This window comes from Tupaia chinensis, unplaced genomic scaffold (genome assembly GCF_000334495.1).
Source record: "Tupaia chinensis unplaced genomic scaffold, TupChi_1.0 Scaffold000140_1, whole genome shotgun sequence".
Classification (NCBI taxonomy): Eukaryota; Metazoa; Chordata; class Mammalia; order Scandentia; family Tupaiidae; genus Tupaia; species Tupaia belangeri.
Genome location: NW_006159610.1, coordinates 6716833 through 6743047, shown reverse-complemented (window position 1 = coordinate 6743047; position 26215 = coordinate 6716833). Strand labels below are relative to the sequence as shown.

Below are 26215 nucleotides of genomic sequence, written 5' to 3'. Positions count from 1 at the left end.
AAAAAAAAAAAAAATCTACAAATAGAACTACCATATGACCCAGCAATCCCACTCCTTGGTATCTCCCCAAAGGAGAAAAGAATTCTTAATTAGAAAACTGTTTACACATCAATATTTATTGTGGCATTATTCACAATTGCTCAAGACATGGAATCAACCCAAATACCCACGAACAGATGAATAGATTGAAAAAGTATAGAGCATATACTCTATGGAATATTACTCAGCCATAAAAAACAACAAGACCTTGGCTTTTGACAGAAAGTGGATAAATCTAGAAGATTTACTGCTGAGTGGGACCAGCAGTTACCATAATGGCTATGTCGCTGGACTCCCATGTAGTCGACCACGATTCGAGTCCCGAACCTGGTGGCTTAAACTCACACTGGGCGCGTGTGCGTGCGTGCCCAAGATCCCGGGAGGAGAAGGGATTGTGGCGTGGCCATCCCCCATGGGGTGATTTCTCGCTTTCTGTCTCTCTGTCTCTCTCTGTCTGTCTGGTGAGTGCATGCGCCCTATAGCAAAAACCTCTCAAAAAAAAAAAAAAAAAAAAAAAGAAAAAGATTTACTGCTGAATGAAGCAAGCCAGGCTATGAAGGAGAGACACTGTATGTCTCCACTTAATATATACTGAGGGTCTGCACTCTATGACCAAAACTGAATGACTAAAGGATATAGAAACATAGTAAATGGTTGTGAATACCAGATATACTGTGGGAAGAGGGTGAGTGAAGGAGTAGAGTCTGAGGAAGGACATTAAGGAGAAAAAATGAGAGACAAAGCATTAATGGGACAAAGAAATGGGTATTATCTGTTGAAGATAACTTTATAGTAGTTATCAATTGGACTGGTGAGAAATGTGCACATGTTGGAATATTCAGTTTGCAAGCTAAATAACATGATTGAATAAACAAAAGAACTTGAAATAAAATTTTAAAAAGAAAAAGGCCATTAGAGCAAACAAAAACCAGTTTGTGGTTTTAAAAGATGTAAAGAAATGTGGATGTATATTCTACATAGAAGGCAACTAGGAAAAGAAAGAACTATAAAGAAGGGAAAACATAGTAATGCAATGAAAAGAAGAAACAAACAAAAAAATGGGTAGAGAGCAAAAGACAGCAAAATAAGGAAAAAAGAAAGAACAAGGAGGAGGGAGAAGAGGATAGGAGGTAACACAAGAGGAGAGAATATAAAGAGAAAAGGCCCAAAAAGAACCAACAAATTTGTTCCATCTTATGAATTAACAGACATATTTTTAGAATTATTATGGATTTAACAAGTAGGTAGGTCAATCAGAGAGTAAATATTCTAAAACATCTTGTTATATAAGTAAGACTAAGACAAATGTTTCTTACCTTGACGAAGGTAGTAAATCACTAAGTTTAGTCTTGCTTCAGGAATGACATCAACCAGGGGAGGTAAAACCTGCAAAGCTCCTTCACCGCCTCGGAAAACCACCTGGAAGACGAGATGTTGTATTATAGCAATATATCTGTGTGTGTGTATATATATATATATACACATATATATATATATTTTTTTTGGAGAGGTTTTCGCTATAGGGCGCGTGCGCTCACCAGACAGACAGAGAGAGACATAGAGACAGAAAGCGAGAAATCACCCCCCAGGGGGGATGGTCACACTGCAATCCCTTCTCCTCCATTCTCCTCTCGGGATCTTGGGCACGCACGCACACGCGCCCGGTGTGAGTTTTAAGCCACCGGATCCAGGATGCGAACCGCGGTCGACTACGTGGGAATCCAGCGACATAGCCATTATGCTAACTGCTGGTTCCCTGTATATATTTATTGGTGGAAATGTTTAAGAAACTACCACATAAAACTATGTTCATGATACCAGCTGGACTAGCTCTAAGACTCAGTTACACTTGAGAACTTTCATGGCTGGCTGAATTAGTAACATTAACTAATCCTATGCTTTTTATCCTCTCTTCTTCCCCCCTTCTGCTTCTGATACTTTTTAACAGCTCTGTTACATTTAAATGTTTCATGTTCACCTTAATAGATAACCTATCTCCTCTATCGCTCTCTCTACCCTTAACCTTTTTTATTTTTATTCATGACATTTACTACCTCATTTAAGCATGCATTTCTTTGTTCATCTGTTTATCTCTTACATCTACCAGAATATAAATATTTCATGTGTGGGACCAGCAGGTGGTGTGCTGGTTAAGGTCCTGGACTCCCACGTGGCCAACCATGGTTTGAGTTCTGGACCTGCTGACTTGAAACTCATGGCAGGCATGTGTGCATGTGTGCGTGTCCAAAATCCCAAGATGACAAAGGCGGAGGAGGGATTGTGGCATGGCTATCCCCCCTGGGGCTTGATTTCTCGCTTTTCCTTTCTCTGTCTTGGTCTCTCTCTCTCTGGTGAACACACACATCCTATAGCAAAAATCCTAAAAAGAAGAAAAAGTTCCATATGATAAGAAAATTTGTATTTACTCCCAACCCTAGAACTATGACCAGTGCGGTTGGCATGAAGTTGTTTTTTTGAAAGGATGAATATATTTTTGAAGCTTTTTCTATATCTGTGATGTTGACCTCACTGAAAGAAAATCACTACCTAAATTATAGTAAAGATAAGAAACAGAATAAAGGCATAATCCACACTGTATACATTTTATTTTCATAAGACCTGCAGAACCCTGGCCAGCCTGTGGCCTAGTGGTTAAGGAAGGGTGACCATTCCTCATAGATGGTGCTTTCTCCTTCTTCCTTTTTCTGTCTCTGATGAGTTCATGTGCTTGCTGGCAATTTTTTTTTACATTAATTAATTAATTATATTTATTACATTTAATCACATATATATTTACAGTGTATAACATCTCTTTTTCCAGCATGAAAACCATGCATAGTAGTCAAGACAAAGACATTACTAGACACATCAGCAGCAGTAAACGCCTTTTAATTTTTTGGTCAATTAAATGTTCTTTTTTTCCCCTTTTTCTTCCGCTATTCCCCTCCCTTTCTCCACTACACATCCCCATATTACCTCCTCCTTACTACCTCTAGTATCTACTCTTGCCTTCCTTCTAAACTTTCAGTTTCTGCCACAGAGCGCAGACAGTCAGTATATATTTAAGGGGGATATACAAAGTCTTTCATAGTCTGACTTGCTTTGTTTAGCATTAAATCTTCCATATTCATCCACTTTGTATCAAATGTCAGGGTTTAATAGTTTTTATATGGCTGAGTAGTATTCTATAGAGTACATATGCCACATTTTTTCAATCCAATCATCTATTTTTTGGACATTTGGGTTGATTCCATGTCCTCGCAATTGTAAATAATACTGCAGTAAACGTGGATGTGCAAGTGTTTTTCTGACTGAGGGTTTTTCGATCCTTTGGGTAAATACCTAAAAGTAGAGTTACTGGGTCATATGGTAGTTATATTTATAGGTTTCAAAGAAATCCCATATCTTTCTTCAAAGTGGTTGTACTAATTTACATTCCCACCAAAAGTGTAAGAGAGTTTCCTTTTCACCACAGCCTAGCCAGCACTTATTGTTATTGATTTTCTTAATTTTAGCCATTCTGACAAGAGTTAGTTAAATGGTATCTCATGGTGCTTTTAATTTATATTTCCCTTATGTGAAGAGAGGTTGAGCATGTTTTCATATGCTTTTCGGACATTTATATGTCTTCTTGGGATAATGGTCTGTTCAGTTCCTTTTCCCATCTTTCAGTTGGTTTAATTTTGTGGGTAAACTACTTGAGTTCTCTTTATATTCTGATTATCAGTCCCTTACCTGAGGTGTAATTTACAAATATATTCTCCCACTCTGAGAGTTGTCTTCTCACTCTACTTACTGTTTCTTTTGCTGTGCAGAAGCTTCTCAGCCTAATTTAGTCCAATTTGTCCATTTTGGGGAATATTGCCTGTGCTTTGGAGGTCTTCTTTAAGAAGTCTTTGCCTACTCCAAGGTCTCCAAGAGTTTTTCCTGTGTTTTCCACCAATATTTTTATAGTTTGAGGTTTTATGTTTAGTTAATCAATCCATTTTGAGTTAAGTTTTGTTAGTGGTGAGAGATAAGACTCCAGTTGCATTCTTCTGCAGGTGGATATCCAGTTCTCCCAGCACTGTTTGCTGAAGAGATTTTCTTTTTCTCACTGGATTGTCTTGTGTCCTTTGTCAAGGATCAGTTGGCTGTATGTTTTGGGGTTTATTTGGGGGTTCTCAATTCTGTTCCATTGGTCTACCTGTCTGTTTTTGTGCTGATCCCACGCTGTCTTAATGATTATAGCTCTGTAATGTTTTGAGGCCGGGAAGAGAGATGCCTCCTACTTTATTCCCCTTGCACAGTATTGCTTTGACAAAATGGGGCCTTTTATGCTTCCAGACCAAAAACATTGCTCATTTATTCTAACCCACAAAGATATGTTCCTTTGTCTTTTCCAAAAAACCAAACACTTAGATCTACCCCGTCTTGTACTCTGTTCCAAATGTTATCTATTTTCTTGCCCTCCCAATAAAGATTTCTTTGAAGAAATGAACTAATATTTATTTTTTATTGCCAGAGGGCACATGTGCTCATGAGTGAGAGAGAGAGAGAGAGAGAGAGAGAGATAAAGCAGCCCCCAATGGAGTATAGTCATGTCATGATCCTTTTCACTCCATTCCTTCTTCTTGTCAGGATTTGGGGCACACGTGCACATGTGCCTGGAATGTTTTTCAAGTCACTGGGGCTGGGAGTTGAACTGAGGTAGGACTTTGGGATCTGGCTCACTCACTCACTTAATAGAGAGAGAGAGAGAGAGAGAGAGAGATAAAGCAGCCCCCAATGGAGTATAGTCATGTCATGATCCTTTTCACTCCATTCCTTCTTCTTGTCAGGATTTGGGGCACACGTGCACATGTGCCTGGAATGTTTTTCAAGTCACTGGGGCTGGGAGTTGAACTGAGGTAGGACTTTGGGATCTGGCTCACTCACTCACTTAATTTGCCTGAGGAGGTAGGCCTTTGGGATCTGGCTCACTCACTCACTTAATTTGCCTGAGGGTGTGCGCAGTCAGAAGAGATAGAGAGGCAGAGAGGAAGAAAGCACCCCCCACAATGGGGCATGTTATATTGCAATCTCTTCTCCTCCTCCATTACTCCATCCCAAAGGGATTTTAGCACACATGCACTCGTACCCAGCATGTTTTTAAAGCCACCACATCTGAGATGCAAACCACACAGTTGGCCATGTATGATTCAGCTACCTTAACCACTGGGCCACAGGGCCAGCACAGGAACTGATATTTTAAACTCATATTCCCTCCTCCACAGCAAGAAGGTATTCCCTTGGAGTGGAGTAATATTTGCTGGGGCAACTCCTTTTATTTATCTTTACAACCACTGTTATGTACCAAAATAGAATAGGACTGAAGTCAGTCAAGATAGGAAACCATTATTCACCAGATTGTGCCTGATGAGCTCTTTAGCAAACTCGAAGGATGAAGAAGCGTTGTCCATCAAGCTTTTGAGTTCCGCCTGAAATTTAAAAAAGAGTTTATGAGAATGACAAGTGAATGGTTTATAACACAAATTTATAAAATACTTTCTAGTTTACAAAAAAGGTAACATGCTATTTCACTTGATCCTCTTGCATCTAAATCAACATAATTATTATTATCCGCATTTTACTGATGAGAACAATGAGGCTTATAAAAGTTCGGTGATTTGGGGCCAGTAGGTGGCGTGGTAGTTAGATTTATTGTATCTCTTCTGTATTCTCTTGCCTCTCACCTTAGAACAAAAGGTGAGCCGTTTCCAGTGTCTTTGTGAACACACGCTCCTTAGCTCTCTGCTATTACTACCTTGCCAATCCATAATTTTGAATAACCTTACCCTTACCATTTTTCTGCTTCCATCAGTGGGTAGCTAAGTCTTTCTGGATGAAATAATTGAATTCTTGACTATCCTCGGTAGGATTACAAATCTGATCTGCCTAATCTCAGTTGAAAGTACATGTCTACTCAGCAATCCTTTCATTATCTCTTCTCTTGTCCACAGCAGCAATTCTGAAGTTTTGGTCAATTTTTTTTTTTTTTAAGAGAGACAGAAAAGTGAGAAATGACCAAAGAGACAGAAAGTAAGAAATCACACCCCAGGGGGATGGCCATGCTGCAATCCCTTCTCCACTCTCCTCTTTGGATCTTAGACACACGAGCACATGAAACCAGTGTAAGTTTTAAGCTGCCAGGTCTGGGACTCAAACTGCAGTCAGCTACAAGGGAATCCATTCATACAACCGTTACACCATCTGCTGGTCCTAGCTCTAGCCCGTATTAAGCATGATGAGTAAGTTTTGAAGTTTTTCGGTCTCATGATTCTTTTTTTTAAGAGAGATTTTTGCTACAGGGTACATGCATTCTCCAGAGAGACAAGGGGAGATAGAGACAGAAAGTGAGAAATCACCCTGGGGGGGGATGGCCACACTGTAATCCTTTCTCCTCCATTCTTCTCTTGGGATTTTGGGCAGGCATATACACGCGCCTGGCATACATTTTGAAGCCACCAGGTCCTGGACACAAACTGCGGTCGACCATGTGGGAGTCCAGTGACGTAACCATTATGCTATCTGCTGATCCCCATGATCCCTTCTATACTATAAAAAAATATTAAGGATTCCAAAGAGCTCTTATTTATGTGGGTGTAGCCATCAATATGTATCATGTGAAAAAATTAAAACAGGAAGTTTTACATAATCCATTAATAAAAAATAACAATAAACCCACTACATGTAAAATAAATATTTTTATCTTAAAAAACAATATTTATTTAAGCAAAAATTTAGTGAAAAGAATGATAATGCTTTACATGTTTTTATTTTTTTTCAAATCTCTCAACGTCTGGCTTAACAGAGGACAGGTAGATTGGCATAACTATCTGCATTCAGTGTATTTTGAAATCACATTGTCCCTGAAAAACTTTACTGCATGTTTGAGAAAAATAAAAACAAAAACGCAAAAATCTCTTAGCATCATGAGAACAGTTTTGATCTCAGGAAGGGCCAGCTGGAACTAAGGGCGAGACAGTGAGGTACTAAGACACAAAATTTACAGAGACACTCATTTATGTTCATGCAAGAGCTACCAATTGGGCTTTGTGCCTGGGCATATTGCTGGCCTCTTGCTGGCCTCATTCTGGCCTCGACCCTGTCACAGTGTCCCTGGAAGGCCTTAGGGAATCACAAGGGTCATAGATCACACTCTGTAATTGCTAGACTAAGACTATTCAAGTCAATGCTCCCCTCAAGAACAACAAAATATATAGATTTTTAAAAATTAAATAACTATTTAATTTTATTCATTATTATTATTTTTCAGTTTGCTCTAGGATACGTGCACTCACCAGAGAGAGGCAGAGAGAAAAAGTGAGAAAGCAAGCTGCCCGGTTTGGGACTCAAACAGCAGTCAACCTTGCGGGAGTCCAGTGCCTCAACTCCCATGCCTCAAGAACAACAAAATATATAGATTTTTAAAAATTAAATAACTATTTAATTTTATTCATTATTATTATTTTTCAGTTTGCTCTAGGATACGTGCACTCACCAGAGAGAGGCAGAGAGAAAAAGTGAGAAAGCAAGCTGCCCGGTTTGGGACTCAAACAGCAGTCAACCTTGCGGGAGTCCAGTGCCTCAACTCCCATGCCACCTGCTGGCCCAAGCTGCCCAGTTTGGGACTCAAACAGTAGTCAACCATGCGGGAGTCCAGTGCCTCAACTCCCATGCCACCTGCTGGCCGCTAAAATACTTTTTTAAGAATACCAAGCAGGGGGGAGGGAGGGGGCAGCAGGTGGCATGGTGTCAAGGGCACTGGACTCCCATGTGGCTAACTGTGGTTCCAGTCCTGGACCTGGTGGTTTGCTTTCTCACTTTTTCTCTCTCTTTCTCACTCTCGCACTGTCCCTCATTGGTCAAATTAAAATAAAAAATAAAGTTAGATAAAATAATTATTTTAAAAAAAGAATACCAATAAGAGGCCAGCAGGTGGCACGGTGGTTAAGGGCGCTGGACCCCCATGTGACCAACCATGGTTTGAATCTTGGACCTAGCGGCTTGCTCTCTCTCTCTCTCTCTCTCTCTCATGTGCATGCAAGTGTTCTGTCCCTCTCTAGTCAAAAATACATTTAAATAAATAAATAAATAAAACTAAAGTTAAAAAAAAGAGAGAGAGAGAGATGGGACCAGCAGATGGCATAATGGTTACATTGCTGGACTCTCATGAAGTTCACTGTGGTTTGAGTCCCAGACCCAGCAGCTAATATACCAGGTGAGTGTGCTTTTGTACCCAAAATTGTGAAAGGAGAATGGAGGAGAAGGTATTGCAGCACGGCCATCCCCCCAGGGGTTGATTTCTTGCTTTCTGTCTCTCTGTCTCTGTCTCTTTGGGGAGCACACACACCCTATAGCAAAAAATCTCTCTCAAAAAAGAAAGAATACCAAAGAAACTATAAGAAAGTAAAGAGTTATGACGTCCAAACCGAAGAGAAAAAACTGAAGCCAGAAAAGTGAAAAAATACAGAACCTATTAGGTTGTCAGAAAAGTCATGATACATTTTTGCATAGAAAAACATAGGAAAAAATACTTCATGACTTTTCTGACAGCCCAGTACTTTTGTCCTGCAGGCTTTCCTGATTCAGTAAAGCTAAAACTTTTGGCTGCTAGTCTTGGAACAAGACAAAAAATAAGGTCTATGGCCAGTGCAAGGTGAGAAGCCTAGCAAGAGACCCCACAATCATTTGGGACTCCAAAGAGCTACACTGACAAGGGAGGGAAGATATGGAACTAGAACACCCCTTCTGTACCATTACAGCCCGATTAGAATCTGAGGGGCACTTCAGGGAATCTAAAGTCTTGAGTCTGGTTTGAGGTGGTCTCAAATCGGTAGTTCCCTCAGGACAGGGCGAGTAAATGCATATCACTGAGGGAGGAAAGTGTCTTCATTGCAGGCACTAGATTATCTTGCAAATACTGTGTCCAGCAGTTAACATGTAAAGATGCTTGACTCTGTGAAGGAGGACCAGGAGAAACAAGAAAAAACAGAACCAGCTTACAAAACTTCAGAAATTTAAATGATTGAACTCAGATCACAAAACACCTATACTGATAATATTTAAGAATATAAAAGATAAGCACAAAAGCAGAAAAGAGGAAACTAAAAAGTAAAGTTTTTCTATTTTTTTAAATTAAGAGGTTCTTGCCTTAGGATGCATGCATTCTTGGAGGGAGAGAGAGAGAGAGAGAGAATGAGAGGAAAGTGAGAAATCACCCGCCAAGGGGGAATGGCCATACTGCAATCCCTTCTCCATTCTCCTCCCAGGATCTTGGGCACATATGCACACGTGCATGATTTTCAAGCGAGGCACTTAAACCAATCTGCCATGTGGGAATTCAGCAACATAACTGCTATACCATCTGGTGGCCCCAAAGGTAAAGATTTTTTTTTTTTAAGAAGCAACTTGAACCTCCAGAAGTATAAAATACTGTTTATGAAATTAATAACTTGGTCATGTGTTCTAGCAATGTAAAAAAGAAAAAAAGTTTTGGGACCAGCAGTTAGCATAATGGCTATGTCGCTGGACTCCCACGTAGTCGACCGCAGTTTGCGTCCCAGACCCGTTGGCTTAAAACTCACGCCGGGCGCGTGTGCCTGCATGCCCAGATCCCGAGAGAACGGAAGAGAAGGGATTGCGCCCCCGCCCCCCTGGGGGCTGATTTCTCGCTTTCTATCTCTCTGTCTCTTGTCTGTCTGGCGAGTGCATGCGCCCTATAGCGAAAAACCTCTCCAAAAAAGAAAAGAAAAAAACTGGTGCTGCAAAAACTGGATATTCACATGCAAATGAGTGAAGTTGGACTTTTACCTCGTACTATACACAAATATTAGTACAAAATAGATTTTTTTTTTTGGAGAGATTTTCACTGTAGGGCGCGTGTGCTCGCCAGACAGACAGAGAGAGACATAGAGACAGAAAGCGAGAAATCACCCCCCGGGGGGATGGTCACGCCGCAATCCCTTCTCCTCCATTCTCCTCTCGGGATCTTGGGCACGCACGCACACGCGCCTGGTGTGAGTTTTAAGCCACCGGGTCCGGGACACGAACTGCGGTCGACTACGTGGGAGTCCAGCGACATAGCCATTACGCTAACTGCTGGTTCCCCAAAATAGATTTTTAAAAAGTCTAAGCTAAAACTATATCTCTCTTGGAAAGCATAGGGGTAGTCTTCATGATCTTAGATTTGACAATGGAGTCTTAGACATGACACTAAAAGCATAAGCAACAAAAATAAAATAAAAATAGAAGATGGAGGTAATCAGTTATGTTAGAGTGAAATGACTTTAAGAGAAAAAAAAGACACCAATGGTAGAAACCAGGCAAAAAATATTACACAAAAAACACATCCTTTTATGTTCAAGTTTTCTGTCCTTCTATTTAAAGGACACATTAGAGAGCTAGCCCCATAGCCTACTGGTTAAGGGAAGTAGATCTCACAAGGCTGACCATGGTTTGAATACCTGCCCCAGGAGCTTGAAAATATGCCAGGTGTGTGTATGTGTGGGCTCCAAATCCTGACAGCATGGAGAAATGGAGAAGGGATTATGGTATGAAATATGCTCCATTAGGAGGAGCTTTCTCCCTTTCTCTCTGTCTCTCTGGCAAATACGTGCACACCAGGCAATTTAAAAAAATTAAATAAAGCAAATATTAAGAGTTTTGGTTTTTCTAATTTATTAAATTTTTAAAGAGGTTTTTGCTTTAGGGTGCATACGCTTGCAAGAGACAGAGACAATGACAGGGAAAGTAAGAAATCACCTCCCAGTGGGGATGGCCATGCTGCAATTCCATCTCCTCCTTGGATCTTGGGTATGCATGCACAGGCTTCCGGTGTAAGTTTCAAGTCACTGGGTCCGGGACTCAAACTATGATCAGTGATTCAGTGATGTAACTACTATGCCATCTGCTGTCCCCTTAATTTTTGTCTTTTAACTGGAAAAATTAATCCTCTTAAATATATTATATTCGCAATTATAGAAAATTTGGGTTTAAAAAACAAAACAAGTTGGGTCAGCAGGTGGTGTGGGGGTGAAGGCATTGGATCCCACATGGCTGATTGCAAGGTTCAAGTCCCAGACCCAGCAGCTTGAAAATCACATAGGGTGCATGTATGGGTGTGCCCAAAATCCCAAGAGGAGAATGGAGGAGAAGGGATTGTGTCATGGCCATCCCACTTGGGGAGTGATTTCTTGCTTTTCCTGTCTTTCTCTGGTAAGTGCATGTGCCCTATAGAAAATTTAAAGTAATAATAATAATACCGGACCAGCGACTGGCGTAATGATTACGTCGCTGGACTCCCATGTAGTCAACCGTGGTTTGAGTCCCAAACCCGGTGGCTTAAACTCACGCCAGATGCATGTAAGTGCGTGCCCAAGATCCCAAGAGGAGAATGGAGGAGAAGGGATTGTGGAGTGGCCATCCCCCTGGGGGATGATTTCTTGCTTTCTGTCTCTCTGTCTCTCTCTGTCTTTCTGGCGAACACACACGCCCTATTAACAAAAACCTCTCAAAAATAATAAAAATTCAATTAAATAAATATTTTAAATTTTTTTTAATTAAAAGAATTAAATCAATCATTATAGGTGATCTCTCTGTAGAAAAACCGAATGTTATACATATTTAAGTTAACATAAGACATCTAGGTAATCTAAAATATATTAAGTACAACACAAAGAATTCAGAAGTAATTTTTTTTTTAGAATATCTGATAAATATTTATGGGGCCAGCAGGTGGCCTGGTGGTTAAGGAGCTGGATTCCCACATGTCTGATGTGGTTCAAGACCTGGACCTGGCAGCTTGTTTTCTCCCTTTCCTGTTGTCTTTCTTTGTCCCTCTGTGGTCAAACTTAAAAAAATAATAACTACAAATAAAATTAAATAAATAATTTAAAAAATTTATATGGCTAGGTTCTTATAGAACCAAACTGGCAATGACAAAGGTATAGTAATCAAGAGTTACAGATAATAGGGTTTCTTGCATAATTTGCAAAGTATAAAATAGTTGAAATTGAAATGAAGTCAGTTGAAACATTTCCATCACTACCTCAGCCGCTTTGCCGTTGTAAAGGCGAAAATGATTACAGGCCTTGAGGTTGAGTGCGATGGTACTATCAGGAATCTGCTGAAGGTAAACAGCCAGGACTTCTTGAGACACATCATAGTAATCCAACTTGTAGTAGCAGAGGGCCACATACACGTTGAGGGCAAGGTATTCCCTATTAGATGAAAGAATTAAGAGTTAATGGTTTAAGTCCACTCCATGGAAAGGCTGTAAAACTACAAAGCTCAAATGGACAATACAACAAAGAGGAGAGTTCATGAATTTGCTTTCTAAAAAAAGAAAGCAAGATATGAGTAGTGCAATTTTTTCCTTTTTGCATTATAACATTTAGGTGTTCTGATGTAAGTGGAGTAAAAAATGGCAACTAAAGAAGAAAGAAAAGTTTGTGCTGTTCATACTGAAAAACCTAAATACGCTGCAATTGAGCAGAGGCACCAACAGCACCCACCATACGGAGGATGGACAGACAAGGTAAGCCGGCATGGTGACTACAAATTGCAATAAGCGGAAACAGTGAAGATAACACAAAAGAGGGGAGAAGGAAGGTAGATAAGATATTTTGGAGATGGGAGAGCAGTGTTCAGAAATAGAGTTGGAATGTTAATTTTCTTTTTTTTTTTTTTAAAGAGGTTTTTGTGATTAGGGTCTTTGTGCTTGCCAGAGAGAGAGACAGTAAGAGGGAAAATGAGAAATCACCCTCTAGGAGGATAGCCACACTGCAATCCCTTCTCTTCCATTCTCCTGCTGGGATCCAGGCAGTGCCCCCCGAGATTATTTTAAAGCCACTGGGTCTGGGACTTGAATTGCAGTCAGCCATGTGGGAGTCCAGCCACATAACCACTAAACCATCTGCTGGCCCTAGAAAGTTAATTCTTATTTTTTTAAGGAATTATATATTTAATTTAATTTGGTATTATTAACATTATTTTTTATTTCGACCAGAGAAAAACAGAGAGAGAGAGAGAAAGATAAAGTTTAAGTGAGAAAGCAAGTTGCCAGGTCCAGGATTCAAACAGCAGTCAGTCATGTGGGAGTCTAGTCCCTTAACCACCATACCACCTGCCAGCCCCAGAAAGTTAATTCATTTGTTTATAGTTTTTTTTAAAAGAGGTTTTTGCTATAGGGTGCGTGCACTTGCCTGAAAGACAGAGACAGACAGAGAGACAGAAAGCAAGAAATCAACCCCTGGGGCAATGACCATGCTGCAATCCATTCTCCTCCATTCTCCTCTCAGAATTTTGGGCACACACGCAAACGCATCCAGCATGAGTTAAGCTGTGAAGTCCAGGACTCAAACCATGGTTGACTACGTGGGGGTCCAGTGATGTAACCATTGTGCCATCTGCTGGTCCTGAGGAAAGTTAATTCTTCTTCTTTTTTGAGAGGTTTTTTGCTATAGGGCGCGTGTGCTCGCCAGAGAGACAGAGAGCGACAGAGAGACAGAAAGCGAGAAATCATCCCCCGGAGGTGATGGTCATGCCGCAATCCCTTCTCCTCCATTCTATTCTCGGGATCTTGGGCACGCACGCACATGTGCCCGGTGTGAGTTTAAGCCACCGGGTCTGGGACTCAAGCCGTGGTCGACTACGTGGGAGTCCAGCGACATAGCCATTACGCTAACTGCTGGTCCCTGGAAAGTTAATTCTTAAGAAGGTTTTGTTTCTAATTTTGTTAGAAAGTTATCTATAATATAATTACAACTCTGAGACAAAGACATCTAGACCACACATTTTCTTTTTCTTTTTTTTTTTGAGAGAGATTTTTGCTTCAGGGCATGTGTGCTCACCAGAGAGACAGAGAGAGACAGACAGAAAGTGAGAAATCACTCCCTAGGGGATATGACCATTCTGCAATCCCTTCTCTTCCATTCTCCTCTTGGGAATTTGGGCACACATGCACACGTACCCAGTGTGAGTTCTAAGCCACCAAGTCCAGGACTCGAACCACAGTCAACTATGTGGGAGTACAGCGATGTAACTGTTATGCCATTTGCTAGTTCCAACCACGCATTTTATTATATTTTTAATAATGATTTTATTTAACTTTACTTCTTTTAAATTTATTTTTAATTTGACCCTAGAGAGAGAGGGAAAGTGAGAAAGAAAGCTGCCAGGCTTGGGACTCAAACTACAGTTGGCTTTATTGGAGTCCAACACCCTCAATCACCATGCCACCTGCCAGACCCACCAATCATGCATTTTTAATAGAAGAGGTATTGATCCCCAAAAAACAAAAAGTTGGTTCTTATGGGAGGGGCTAAGGAAAAGTATGTAATGCAGAGACACATGTAAAATGGATATACAATATATTAATATGATTTACATAAAGGCATGTTAAAATGTTATAGAGACTGGCCTCATGGCCTGCTGGTTAAAGAAGCCAGATCCCACAAGACCAATTATATGGTTTGAATCCTAGCCTCAGCAGCTTGAAAAACATGACAGGAGCATGTACAAATGTGACCAAAATCCCAACAGGATGGAGAAATGGAGAAGAACGAATTGCAATGTGACTGTGACCTACAGAAGGGTGCTTTCTTCCTCTCTTTCTCTTTCGGCAATTAAAAAAGAAAAAAAAGGGGCCAGCAGGTGGCATGGTGGTTAAGGCACTGGACTCCCAAGTGGCTGACCACAGTTCAAGACCTGGACCTGGCAGCTTGTTTTCTCACTTTCCCTCTCTCTCTCTCCTTCTTTGGTGAGCACACACACCTATAGCAAATTTAAACATAATCACAATTTAAAAAATTCTTAAAAGAATAAAAAGAATGATAATGAAAAGGAGGTAGAGAAAACCTGATGCAGATGACACCTAGGAAGTTCTTAATCTCGTGAGGTTACCAGTTTTGAACACATGGTGGTATTAAATACAAAGGACACTGTCTTTTGCTAACCTAGTTACAGAAAAACTACCAAAATGAAAGCGATTTCAAGTAGGCATAAAAGGACACAGACCTGTTATCCAGCAGTATTCGCTTGTATATATCAATGGCTTCTTGGTAGTGAGATCGCATATAGTGGATAGAGGCCAAACTGAGTTGATCTTCTGTGATATCCTGAAGATTCTGATGAAAGTTCATCAACTTTTTCTCATCATTAAACTAAAATGGTGAGAGAGGAGAAGACACATAAGATTTACATTAGAGTAGAGAGAAAGCAATACTCATCTGACAGATTTTAACTTCTCTTTCAGCCACTATCTCTCTATTTTTTTCTATTTTCCTTAGGTTCTTTGTCTTCTTTGTCTCTCTTTCAGAAAAAAGAATGCAAATGGTCTCTGGAGGCATAGCCTTGACAATGGAAAGCCATTAAGTTACAGCTAGTATTAATTCTTGAAACTTCTCATCTTCTTTTTTTCTTTTTAAATATATTCTTCCTTTCCTTTTTTGTCTCTTTACTCTTTTGTTTGGTTGATTTGCTTTAATAAATCAGAAGGCATGTGTGCTCTCCAGAGAGAGAGACAGAAACAGAGTAAGAGAGAGGGAGAGAGCACACTTCCCCCAGTGGGGCTTGATCACATCTCAATCTGTTTATTTCTCCATCTTGTTGGGCTGTTGGCTATGTGGGATCCAGCTCCCTTAACCAGTAGGCCACAAGATCACCCCAACAAATTTTTTAAAAATGTCTTTGAGTGCAGGCACTTGCCAGAGAGACACAGAGAGATAAAGAGAGGGGGAGGGAGAAACCACATCCTGATGGGGCATAGTCAAGCCCTAATGGAACCTGTTCCCTTCCATTTCTGTGCTGAGATTTGGGGCATGCATGCACATGTGCCTGGCATGTTTCTCAGGCCTCTGGGTCTGGGACACAAACTATACAGTGAGTATGTGAGAGCCAGCTGCCTTAATCATGACACCAGCTGGCCTGAAAAATTATTATTTAAAAAATATGATCAAAATTATTTTCATAGGGACAGCTGGCGGTTTGGTGGTTAAGTCGGCTGGATCCCAAGTGAATGACTTTGTGGTCTGAATATCAGAAAGGTGGCTTGAAAAACACATGTATGCAAGCATGCCCAAAGTCTCAAGAGGAGAATGAAGGAGAAGGGACTGTGGCATGGCCATCCCCCCCACAGGGGGTGATTTCTCACTTTCCCTCTTTCTCTGTCTCTTTTTCTCTCTAGTAAGTGTATGTGCCTTTTAGCCAAAATGATAACAATAATAATAAAAACAAAAAAAAATTTTTTTTTACATATTGTCATGGGGCTGGCAGGTGGTGTGGTGGTTAAGGGTGCTGGACTCCCACATGGCTGACCATGGTTCAAGTCCCAGACTTGGCAGCTTGATTTCTCACTTTCCTCCTCTCCCACTCACTCTACCCCTCTCTGGTCAAATTAAAATAAATAAAATTAAATAAAATAATTATTTTTAAAAAATATATTGTCATGAGGTAATTCTGAAAAGTATGTACTAAGGGCCAGCAGGTGGCATGGTGGTTAAAGTGGCTGGCTCCCACATGGGTGACTGCGAGGTTTGAGTTCTGGATCCAGTGGCTTGAGAAGTACACTGGGCACATGTGCATGCGTGCCCAAAATCCTGAAAGGAGAATGGAGGAGAATGGATTATGGCATGACCATCTCCCATGGGGCGATGCTTTTTCACTTTCTTTCTCTGTCCAGATGTTTTTTCTTTTTAAATTTGCTATAGGGCATGTGAGCTCACCAGAGACAGAAAGGCAGAGAGAGAGAAAGTGAAAGATCACCCTGCAGAGGTGATGGCCACACTGCAATCCCTCTCCTTCTTTCCCTCTCAGGATTTTGGGCATGTGTGCACACGTGCCCAGCATATCTTTCAAGCCGCTGGATCTGGGACTCCAATAGCACAGCTGGCCATGTAGGATCTAGCTACCTTAACCACCACACCAGCTGGCTGGCCCTCTCTCTCTCCCTCTCAGGTACCCTCTAGCAAATTGAAATACACACACACACAGATGATATATATATATATATATATATATATATGCTGAGTCTCTACACTGAGATTAAAACCACTGACCTTGAAAACTGAGACAGAATTTACAGTGTGAACCTACTGTATTGATTGTCTGCTGATGCAAAAGTGAATAAAAACATGAGGGAAAAAAGTGTGCATTAATTTTGGGGAGTCAGGGGATGCATTTGTTTTCTGAGAGATAATAGGATAGTCGACACAAACTAACCTTTTTAACTGACTGTTGCTTTGGGGCCAGGAGATGGTGTAGCACTTATGTTGCTGAACTCCCACATGGTGGACCATGGTTCAAGTCCCAGACCCAGTGGCTTGAAAATCACACCAGGTGCATGTGCATGTGTGCTCAAGATCCTAGGAGGAGAAGGGATTGAAGTGTGGCCATTACCCCTGGGGGTGATTTCTCACTTTCCCTTTCACTGACTCTGCTTCTCTCTCGCATATACATCCTATGGTACAAGTCTCTTAAAAAAAGACTGTTGCTTAAAGAGAACAAAAACCTAACATCCCTGAATATAATAAGAGGGTAGAACATTGGTAAAGGAGAAATCCCATAACATAAATACCAATAATTCCATCTGTTCTACAAATATGAGAATTTCTAGTTATCTTTCATTATTGTTGGCAATGAGGAGGAAGAAAAGTACTTTTTACAATGTGCATATGTGTGTGGTGCTTTTTTTTTAGCTAAGGTCTTGTTGTATTGGATTTTCTCCCTCCAGTCTCTGTCTCCCAAGTAGCTGGGCCCCCAGGCATGTGCCATGCATCCAGTATCCCAGGCTGATCTGGGGCTCAAACCTGGGCCTCTAATGTGGCCCCAGCCTGCCAAGCAGCACTATCTATTGTGTGCTACTGCATCTGGGCTAAGAAAAATGTTTTGAAAACAAAAATATGAAATAAGAACATAAATACCTTGTGAGCCAAATGGAAAAGCAGGCGGTTTTGGAGTCGGCTTTTTGGGGCTGAAAAAAAAAATCCAAGCTGTTTATTAAAGAACTCACTAGTCTCTGGCACTTGGTCCCTTGCAGAAATGAAATGAAACTCAGATGAATCTTCCCAAATCCCTACCCATCTGCTCCTGGTATGTCTGTACTATAATATGTATTGTTTATATACACATTGTTCATATATAATATGGAATGCATGTTGTTGCAGTAGCAGAAACAGGATCAAGAACCCGAAGAGAAATATTCTAAGATTCTGCCCTCCCCCGCCACTTCTACCTGATCGATTATGGTGGCCCGCAGCCCCGCACTCCACACGCAGTTACAGCAGCAGCCCACCTCTTTGCTGCTCACATACAGAACTACACACTGGTAGCAGACAGTTAGGGACATCTCAATGTATGTGTGAATCCACTCTCACTCAGCTAGTATCTTTATCAATTCTTTCTGAAATCGCCTTTTCCACAATTATACTGTCATATTTTCCTAAATACTAGTGTCTATCCTACAGATCTGCTAGCATGATAATGTACCACACTGGAACAGGCAGCTAAGCTAAGCTAAAGGTTAACACCTTTCACATCTTTCTAGTTCTAAATCTCCTATGTACTCACAAAATATTCTGATTCTGGACACCCACTTTTATGTCTCCTTAACAAAAAAAAAAAAACTTAGATATTAAAAATATATATGTATATAAGATATATATGTATATATTGCCACATATGTATGAAAATATAGATAGCTACCCTTTTTATGTGTCTAGCATGGCTTTAGAAACATGAGATAATGTAAATAACTTAGAGGTATTAGTAACGTAATTAGGAAAAACTCTACTAATATAAAACAATCTGGGTACAAATCGAGAAAGGCAAGTTTCACATTTTGTATGAATTTGAACTAGAATTTTACACATGCATTAGGGGACTGAGTGAAGTTTGAGAATTAGAATTTATGAATTTGAACTAGAAGTTTACACATGTATTAGGGGACTGAGTGAAGTTTGAGAATTAGAATTTAAGTACAAGTTTAGGGGGCACGTGTACTCACTGGAAAGAGACAGAGAAAAGGAAAGTGAGAAATCATCTCCCGGGGGGATTGTCATGTCACAATCCCTTCTCCTCTATTCCTTTGTGATTTAGGGCACATATGCACATGCACTGAGCATGAATTTCAAGCCATTGGGTCCAGGACTTGAACCACAGTTGCCCATGTGGAGGTCCAGCATCTTAACTGCCATGCTACCTGCTGGCCCCATGCATAGTTTTTTTCATAATACACATTCTCCATGAACTCCATGATATAAACAAGGTTGCCTTGCATATAACAATTAGTTCATTAATAATGCTAGACTGCAATATACTCTTTTCCTTTTTTAAAATGAATATTTAATTTTATTTATTATTACTATTTTTTTTTGAATTTGTTATAGGACACGTACACTCACCAGAGAAAGAATGAGAAAGCAAGCAGACCAGCTGCCAGGTCTGGGATTCAAACTACTGTCAGCAGTGTAGGAGCCCAGCACCTCAACCACATCACCTGCTAACCCCATAATACATTCTTTTTTTTTTTTTTGGAGAGGTTTTTTATCACTATAGGGCGCGTGCGCTTGCCAGACAGAGAGAGACAGAGAGACAGAAAGCGAGAAATCATCCCCCAGGGGGAATAGTCACGCCGCAATCCCTTCTCCTCCATTCTCCTCTCGGAATCTTGGGCACGCATGCACACGCGCCCGGCGTGAGTTTTAAGCCACTGGCTCCGGGACGCGAACCTTGGTCGACTACGTGGGAGTCTAGCAACACAGCTATTACGCTAACTGCTGGTTCCCAATACATTCTTTTTTTAAAAACAAATTTTCTAACATTTCCTTGTTTACTTTCTCTGCATTTCCTTAAATTTAATTTGATTCATACTCTAATTATCCTTAGCCTCTTCTCTTTCTCTTCTCTTTTTTTTTTTTCCATTTTTTCAGATTTTTCTTTTTGCCATAGGGTGTGTGTGCTCACTGGAGAGAGATAGAGAGAGAGAGAAAGTGAGAAATCACTCCCCAAGGGATGACCACATTGCAATCTCTTTTTTTCCAGTCTCCTCTAGGGATTTTGGGGGTGCATACATATGCACCTGGCATGTTTCTTAGGACTCCAGGTCCTGAACTTGAACCATGGAGTTGGTCATGTGGGATCTAGCATCTTACCACCACATCACCTGCTTGCCCTCTCATGTTTCTCTTGTACCTCGCTATTGTTTGTAAATTTGAGCACAATTCTCCTGAAATGATAGTCACGGCAAGTATGAAAGCAGAGGGAAGTTTTCTGGATTCTTCAAGCTGAAGTTATTGGGCTTCTCACCCAGAAACAGGAAAAGCAGCTAAAACATCCACAGACACTGACCAGCTATACCTAACTATAACCAACAGTATCAAAGTTCCACCATGACAGGGCCTATGGAAGATACTTGCTCTTCTTTTTCCCTCAGTTAAAGCTTCTTGGGGAGATAGGGTAAAGGGAATGAGATTAACTCTCTCTTTAAATATAAAGTTCAAATCCGGTATTTTTTGAATAGTAAAGTTATTTTTTAGCTATCTAATGTCTTCGTTTTTCCTCAACAGTAAAAGGAATAAGTTTTAGAATTTCTAAGACGGGGATCAGCAAATAGTTGGACTCCCACATAGTTGACCATGGTTCAAGTCCTGGACCTGGCGACTTAAAACTTACGATGGGTATGTGTGTGTGTGTGTGTGTGTGTGTGCCCAGAATCCCGAGAGGAGAATGGAGAAAAAGGGATTGTAGTGTGGCCATTCTCCCAGAAGGTGATTTCTCACTTTGTCTCTCTGTCTCTGTCTATCTGGTGAGCATATGCACCTTACAGTAAAAAATCTCTCTTAAAAAAAAAAATCTCTAAGATGACTCTTACTACAAGTGAAGAATATCAAGAATAAAAAGAGCCATGCTTGCTTCGGCAGCACATGTACTAAAATTGGAACGATACAGAGAAGATTAGCATGGCACCTTTGCAAGGATGACACACAAATTTGTGAAAGTGTTCCATATTTTTTGGAGGCCAGTAGGTGGTGTGGTGGTTAAGGGCACTGGACTCCCACATTGCTGACTGCTGCTCGAGTCCTGGATCTGGTGGCTTGCTCTCCTACTTTCTCTCTCTTCCTCTCTTCCTCTCTCTCACTCACTCCGTCCCTCTCTGGTTAAATTTTAAAAATAGGTAAGTAAATAAATAAATAAAGTTAAATAAAATAATTCTTAAAAAAAAAAAAAAAGAGCCCGTTTTACCTTTAAATCCAGCTGCTTCAGCTTGTTTATACATTCCAAGAAAAAAGTACGTGCAGGCCAGATTCACCCAGACTTCAGGATTGCAATTTTCCTCCTTTGTTGCATTTTCATATTCCTGAAATATATATATGTATATATATATATATATAAAAGTAGTGATCTCACTGTGGCAGTAAGACAATCGTTGGGCTATTCTTCCATAATGAAATATTATTTCTTTCTGAGATTGGCCAACTTACATAACCTACTTCTCAACTATTCTACACTTGGGAAAGTTAAATACTGAAGCTAAAGCCCAATCCTACCCATGCAGGGCTGCTGAGCATATAATCTTACAATTTTTTTTCTCCTTTTAATATTGATAGGGGCTAACAAACTGCAGAGATAAAAAGCAACTGAGGCCCAGTTGCACTGGCATGTGCTGCTAAAACAATGTTCTGCAGGCTGGGCACATAAGGGAGGCCTGGGTTCATTTCTTGTGCCATCTTATAAGCTGAGTATGGTGGCATGCACCTGAAATCCTAGTAACTCGGGAGGCTAAAGAAAGAGGAGTGTGAGCAGAATGCTCAGGACAACATAGCACAACCCTGGGGCCCAGCTGCAGTGGCACAGCAGGGGGACAGTATACTATGCAGTTGCTACAGCTACATGGGAGGCCTGGATTTGGCTCCTGGCCCAACATAAAGAGGCTAGGCACCATGGCACACACATGTGGTCCTTGCTACCTGGGAGGATGGGACAGGAAGATCAGGACATGGAGAAACTCTGTCAAAAGTACTTCTCTGTCCTTCTCCCTCTTTTTCTCCCCTCTTCCTGCTTGCTCTTTCTCTCAAAGAGAAAATAAAGAGCCGGACTTGGTGGCATGTGCTTGTAATCCCAGCTGGGAAGCTGAGGCAGGAAAACTGTGACTTAGTGAACCTCTGCCTATAAAAGAAAAACAAAAAACAAAACAGTAACTGAAATATTTTACTTTGGCATTTAAAAAGATATACAGGGCCAACAGGTGACATGGTGGTTTGGTGGTTGGATCCCACATGGTTGACTGTGTGGTTCGAGTCCCAGAATCAGCCAGCAGCTTGAAAACATGCCAGGTGTATACATACATGCCCGAAATTCTGAGAGAAAAATGGAGTAGGGGTTGAGGCATGGCCATTCCCTATTGGGGAAAATTTCTCACCTTACCTCTCTGTCTCTGGTGAGTGCACACACTCTTATAGCAAAACATAATAAATAAAAATAAAAATAAAATTTAAAAAAGACATACAAACAGGAGATCGTGAGGGAGTGAACAGAGGTTTCAGAATGACTTCCATCTTGACTTACACTTTTAAAAATCTTCCCAGTACATCAAAATGGGTCTTAGGTTTTCGATAAGACCTTTGAGCTGTTCATCCCAGCTATGTGCTGCCCCAGCCATACAGACTAAATCGAAGAAGACATTAGCCTAACCTAACATGAGGAATATCATAGTAGTGGATGGTGTTCACATGCCATTTTTGCTGTCGGCACTTTGTGCCTGATGCCACATGATTTGACCAGAGCAGAACTTACGGGTTTATTGCATCGGACCAATGTCCGATTATATTGTCTTTGGCACAGTTATTCAAGGAGTGAAAACAAGCAACGTGGCAAGAGAGCTGCCCTTGGAGCTGGCTTTTCTGACAAAACCCCTGCCCACACTGTCACCATGGCTTACATCTCTTCCAACCGAGCTATGACCACAGGTGTTGGCTTGATTGCCTCTAGCCAGCGTTATGTGGTCATCGCCGGTGGTGTTGAATTAATGTCTGACGTCCCTATTCGTCATTCAAGGAAAATGAGGAAAATGATGATTGATCTCAATAAGACCAAGGCACTGGGTCAGCGACTGTCTAAATTTAGATAGAATTTCCTATCACCTGAGCTCCCGGCAGTGGCCAAGTTCTCCACCAGCGAGACCATGGGCCACTCTGTGGACCGCCTGGCTGCTGCCTTTGCTATCTCTAGGCTGGAGCAGGATGAGTACGCACTATGCCCTCACAGTCTGGCCAAGAAGGTGCAGGATGAAGGCTTCCTTTCTGATGTTGTGCCCTTCAACGTTCCAGGAAGAGATACAGTTACCAAAGACAATGGCATCTGTCCTTCCTCACTGGAGCAGGTGGCCAAACTAAAGCCAGCCTTCATCAAGCCCCACGGCACAATAACAGCTGCAAATTCTTCTTTCCTGACTGATGGTGCATCTGCAATGCTGATCATGGCAGAGGAGAAAGCCCTGGCCATGGGTTATAAGCCAAAGGTGTATCTGAGGGATTTTTTGTATGTATCTCAGGATCCAAAAGATCAGCTTTCACTCAGACCAACATACGGTACTCCAAAAGTTCTAGAAAAGGCAGGATTAACCATGAATGATATTGGTATTTTTGAATTTCACGAAGTTTTCTCAGGTCAGATCTTGGTAATTTTAAAGCCATGGATTCTGATTGGTTTGCACAAAACTACATGAACAGAAAAACCAAGGTTGGCGCGCATCCTCTGGACAAGTTCAATAACTGGGGCAGATCACTGTCCCTGAGACACCCGTTTGGAGCCACTAGCTGCTGATTGGTCATGGCAGCTGCCCACAGATTATGGAAGGAAGGAGGCCAGTATGGCTTAGTGGCTGCCTATGCGGCTAAGGACAGGGCTACACCATGATAGTGGAAACGTATCCAAAATAATTGACCTAGATGAGGTGATCCGAAGTTTCTGTGCAACACTCGCCCTTGGCAATGCCATTTCAATGCATTACTAAACCGCATCGATAGTTCTAGCTCCTTTAGGAAAACAACTCCTGTGGCCTTCTGTTAAATACTTTGTAATTAAGCCTTGCCAGTGTTTGAGCTTTTCAGTAATCACAGCTTACTGTTCTTTCAGGGAGTTCTAAGTCACCAGAATCTCACACAGACAGGTTGAAGTTGTTGTTTTGGTTTCTGCTGTCAATCAAGACTAAATGAATGGCTGCAGTTTAGGAAAGAGGTTAACTGAGATTTGGATTCAATTTTTATAGCATTTGAAAATTATACTTGTTCCTGTCTGTGTCCTAAAGATAAGTATTTTCTAGGGAACCAGCAGTTAGCGTAATGGCTATGTCACTGGACTCCCATGTAGTCGACCGCGGTTCGCGTCCTGGACCCAGTGGCTTAAAACTCACGCCAGGCGCATGTGTGTGCGTGCCCAAGATCCTGAGAGGAGAATGGAGGAGAAGGGATTGCAGCATGACCATCCCCCCTGGGGGGTGATTTCTCGCTTTCTGTCTCTATGTCTCTCTCTGTCTGGCGAGTACATGTGTCCTATAGTGAAAACCTCTCCAAAAAAAAAAAAAAAGATAAGTATTTTCTATATAATATAAACCAATGTGCCTAACCTAACTTAATGATGGAAAAATAATTCAGAAGCTAAACATCACTGAAAACTTGTAATGAATGTTAGAGTACATGAGTACCACGTTGGCCAACCTTAATAAAGTGGAGAGGAATTGGGGAAAAAAAAGATATACAAAAGATATACTTTAAGAAATACATATGTTGGGACCAGCAGTTAGCGTATTGGCTATGTTGTTGGACTCCCACATAGTTGACTGCGGTTCGAGTCTCGGACCTGGTGGCTTAAACTCACGCCAGGCACGCGTGGGTGCGTGCCCAAGATCCCGAGAGGAGAATGGAAGAGAAGGGATTGTGGCGTGGCCATCCCCCCTGGGGGGTGAATTCTTGCTTTCTGTCTCTCTGTCTCTCTCTGTCTGTCTGGCGAGAGCACGTGCCCTATAGCAAAAACCTCTCCAAAAAATAAAAATAAAAAAAAGAAATACATATGTTCAGTTATTAATAATTTAAAATGTTAACTTTGACAAAGCATAAATTTCTTTTAAATGGTTGTGAATTCCAGATGTAGTGTGGGAAGACACTTTTTTTAATCAATTTTGTTCCTTTTGTTCATTCTCACCTTCTCATTACCTGTCTGAGAATATTTTCATTTTTGTTATGTAAAGTCTTCAAATTACCCTAGATCACATTTCTAGAGTAAGGATATGTAGGGAATATTTAAGCAATTTAATTTATGAATTAAAAATTGCTTTATGTAAGGTATTTATAATTTAATTTAAACCATAATCCTATAGCTTGAACATTATAAATGAGATTGTAAACTTGCAGGGCTTACAGTGACCAGGAAAAACAAAACAATTATACTTGGAAAGTATAAGATAACATAATAATCTTGCTTATGTCTAAAAATAAGCAAGGGGCCAGAAGGTGGTATGTTGGTAAGGCACTGGACTCTCAATCGGCCAAATGCAGTTCAAGTCCCAGACCTGGCAGCTTTATAATCATGCCATGTGCATGTGCATGGCTGCCCAAAATCTTAGGAGTATAATGGATTGCAGCATGGTCATGCCCCTGGGGGAGGTGACTTCTCAGTTTCTCTCTCATTGTCTTTGTCTCTCTCTCAAGCGAGCATCCATGCTGATGGCAAACAAATAAACAAATAAACAAACAAACAAAAGCAAACTGGAAGTGAAATTCTTTTGAGAAAAGACCCATAAAGGTTTTTTAAAAATTAATTAATTAGGGACCAGCAGGTGGCATGGTGGTTAAGGCGTTGGACACTCCCACATGGCTGACCATGGTTCGAGTACTGGACCTGGCAGCTTGCTTTCTCACTTTCCCTTTCTCTCTCTCTCTCTTTCTCTCTTTCTGTGTCTCTCCCTTGTCAAACTAAAAAATAAAATGAATGAATAAATTTTAAAAGAAGATACCCTTAATAAAATAAAATAAAATAAAATAAAATAAAATAAAATAAATGTATTAACTAATTTTTGGAGAGTTTTTTTACTATAGGGCACATGTGCTCATCAGAAAGTCAAAGAGGGAACCAGCAGTTAGCGTAATGGCTATGTGTCTAG

At 40.9% G+C, this 26215-nt stretch overlaps 1 protein-coding gene, 1 non-coding gene and 1 pseudogene across 3 annotated transcripts in view; 2 read left to right on the top strand and 1 right to left on the bottom strand.

Moving 5' to 3' along the window:
* Window positions 1-26215, bottom strand: part of IFT56 (intraflagellar transport 56) — a 68462-nt gene that overhangs the window by 31925 nt on the left and 10322 nt on the right. For both annotated transcript variants that reach the window (XM_006145033.3, XM_027770503.1), the window contains 6 exons: window positions 21301-21415; window positions 17982-18031; window positions 15079-15224; window positions 12110-12281; window positions 5424-5498; window positions 1356-1458 (listed from right to left, as the gene is read on the bottom strand). In XM_006145033.3, coding sequence (XP_006145095.1) covers window positions 1356-1458; window positions 5424-5498; window positions 12110-12281; window positions 15079-15224; window positions 17982-18031; window positions 21301-21415 — 661 coding nt within the window. The remainder of the gene's footprint in view (window positions 1-1355; window positions 1459-5423; window positions 5499-12109; window positions 12282-15078; window positions 15225-17981; window positions 18032-21300; window positions 21416-26215) is intronic.
* Window positions 20963-21070, top strand: LOC114007228 (U6 spliceosomal RNA). Its single transcript, XR_003548839.1, has one exon. It is a non-coding gene; the product is annotated as a U6 spliceosomal RNA (small nuclear RNA).
* Window positions 22603-23996, top strand: LOC102478530 (trifunctional enzyme subunit beta, mitochondrial pseudogene; annotated as a pseudogene).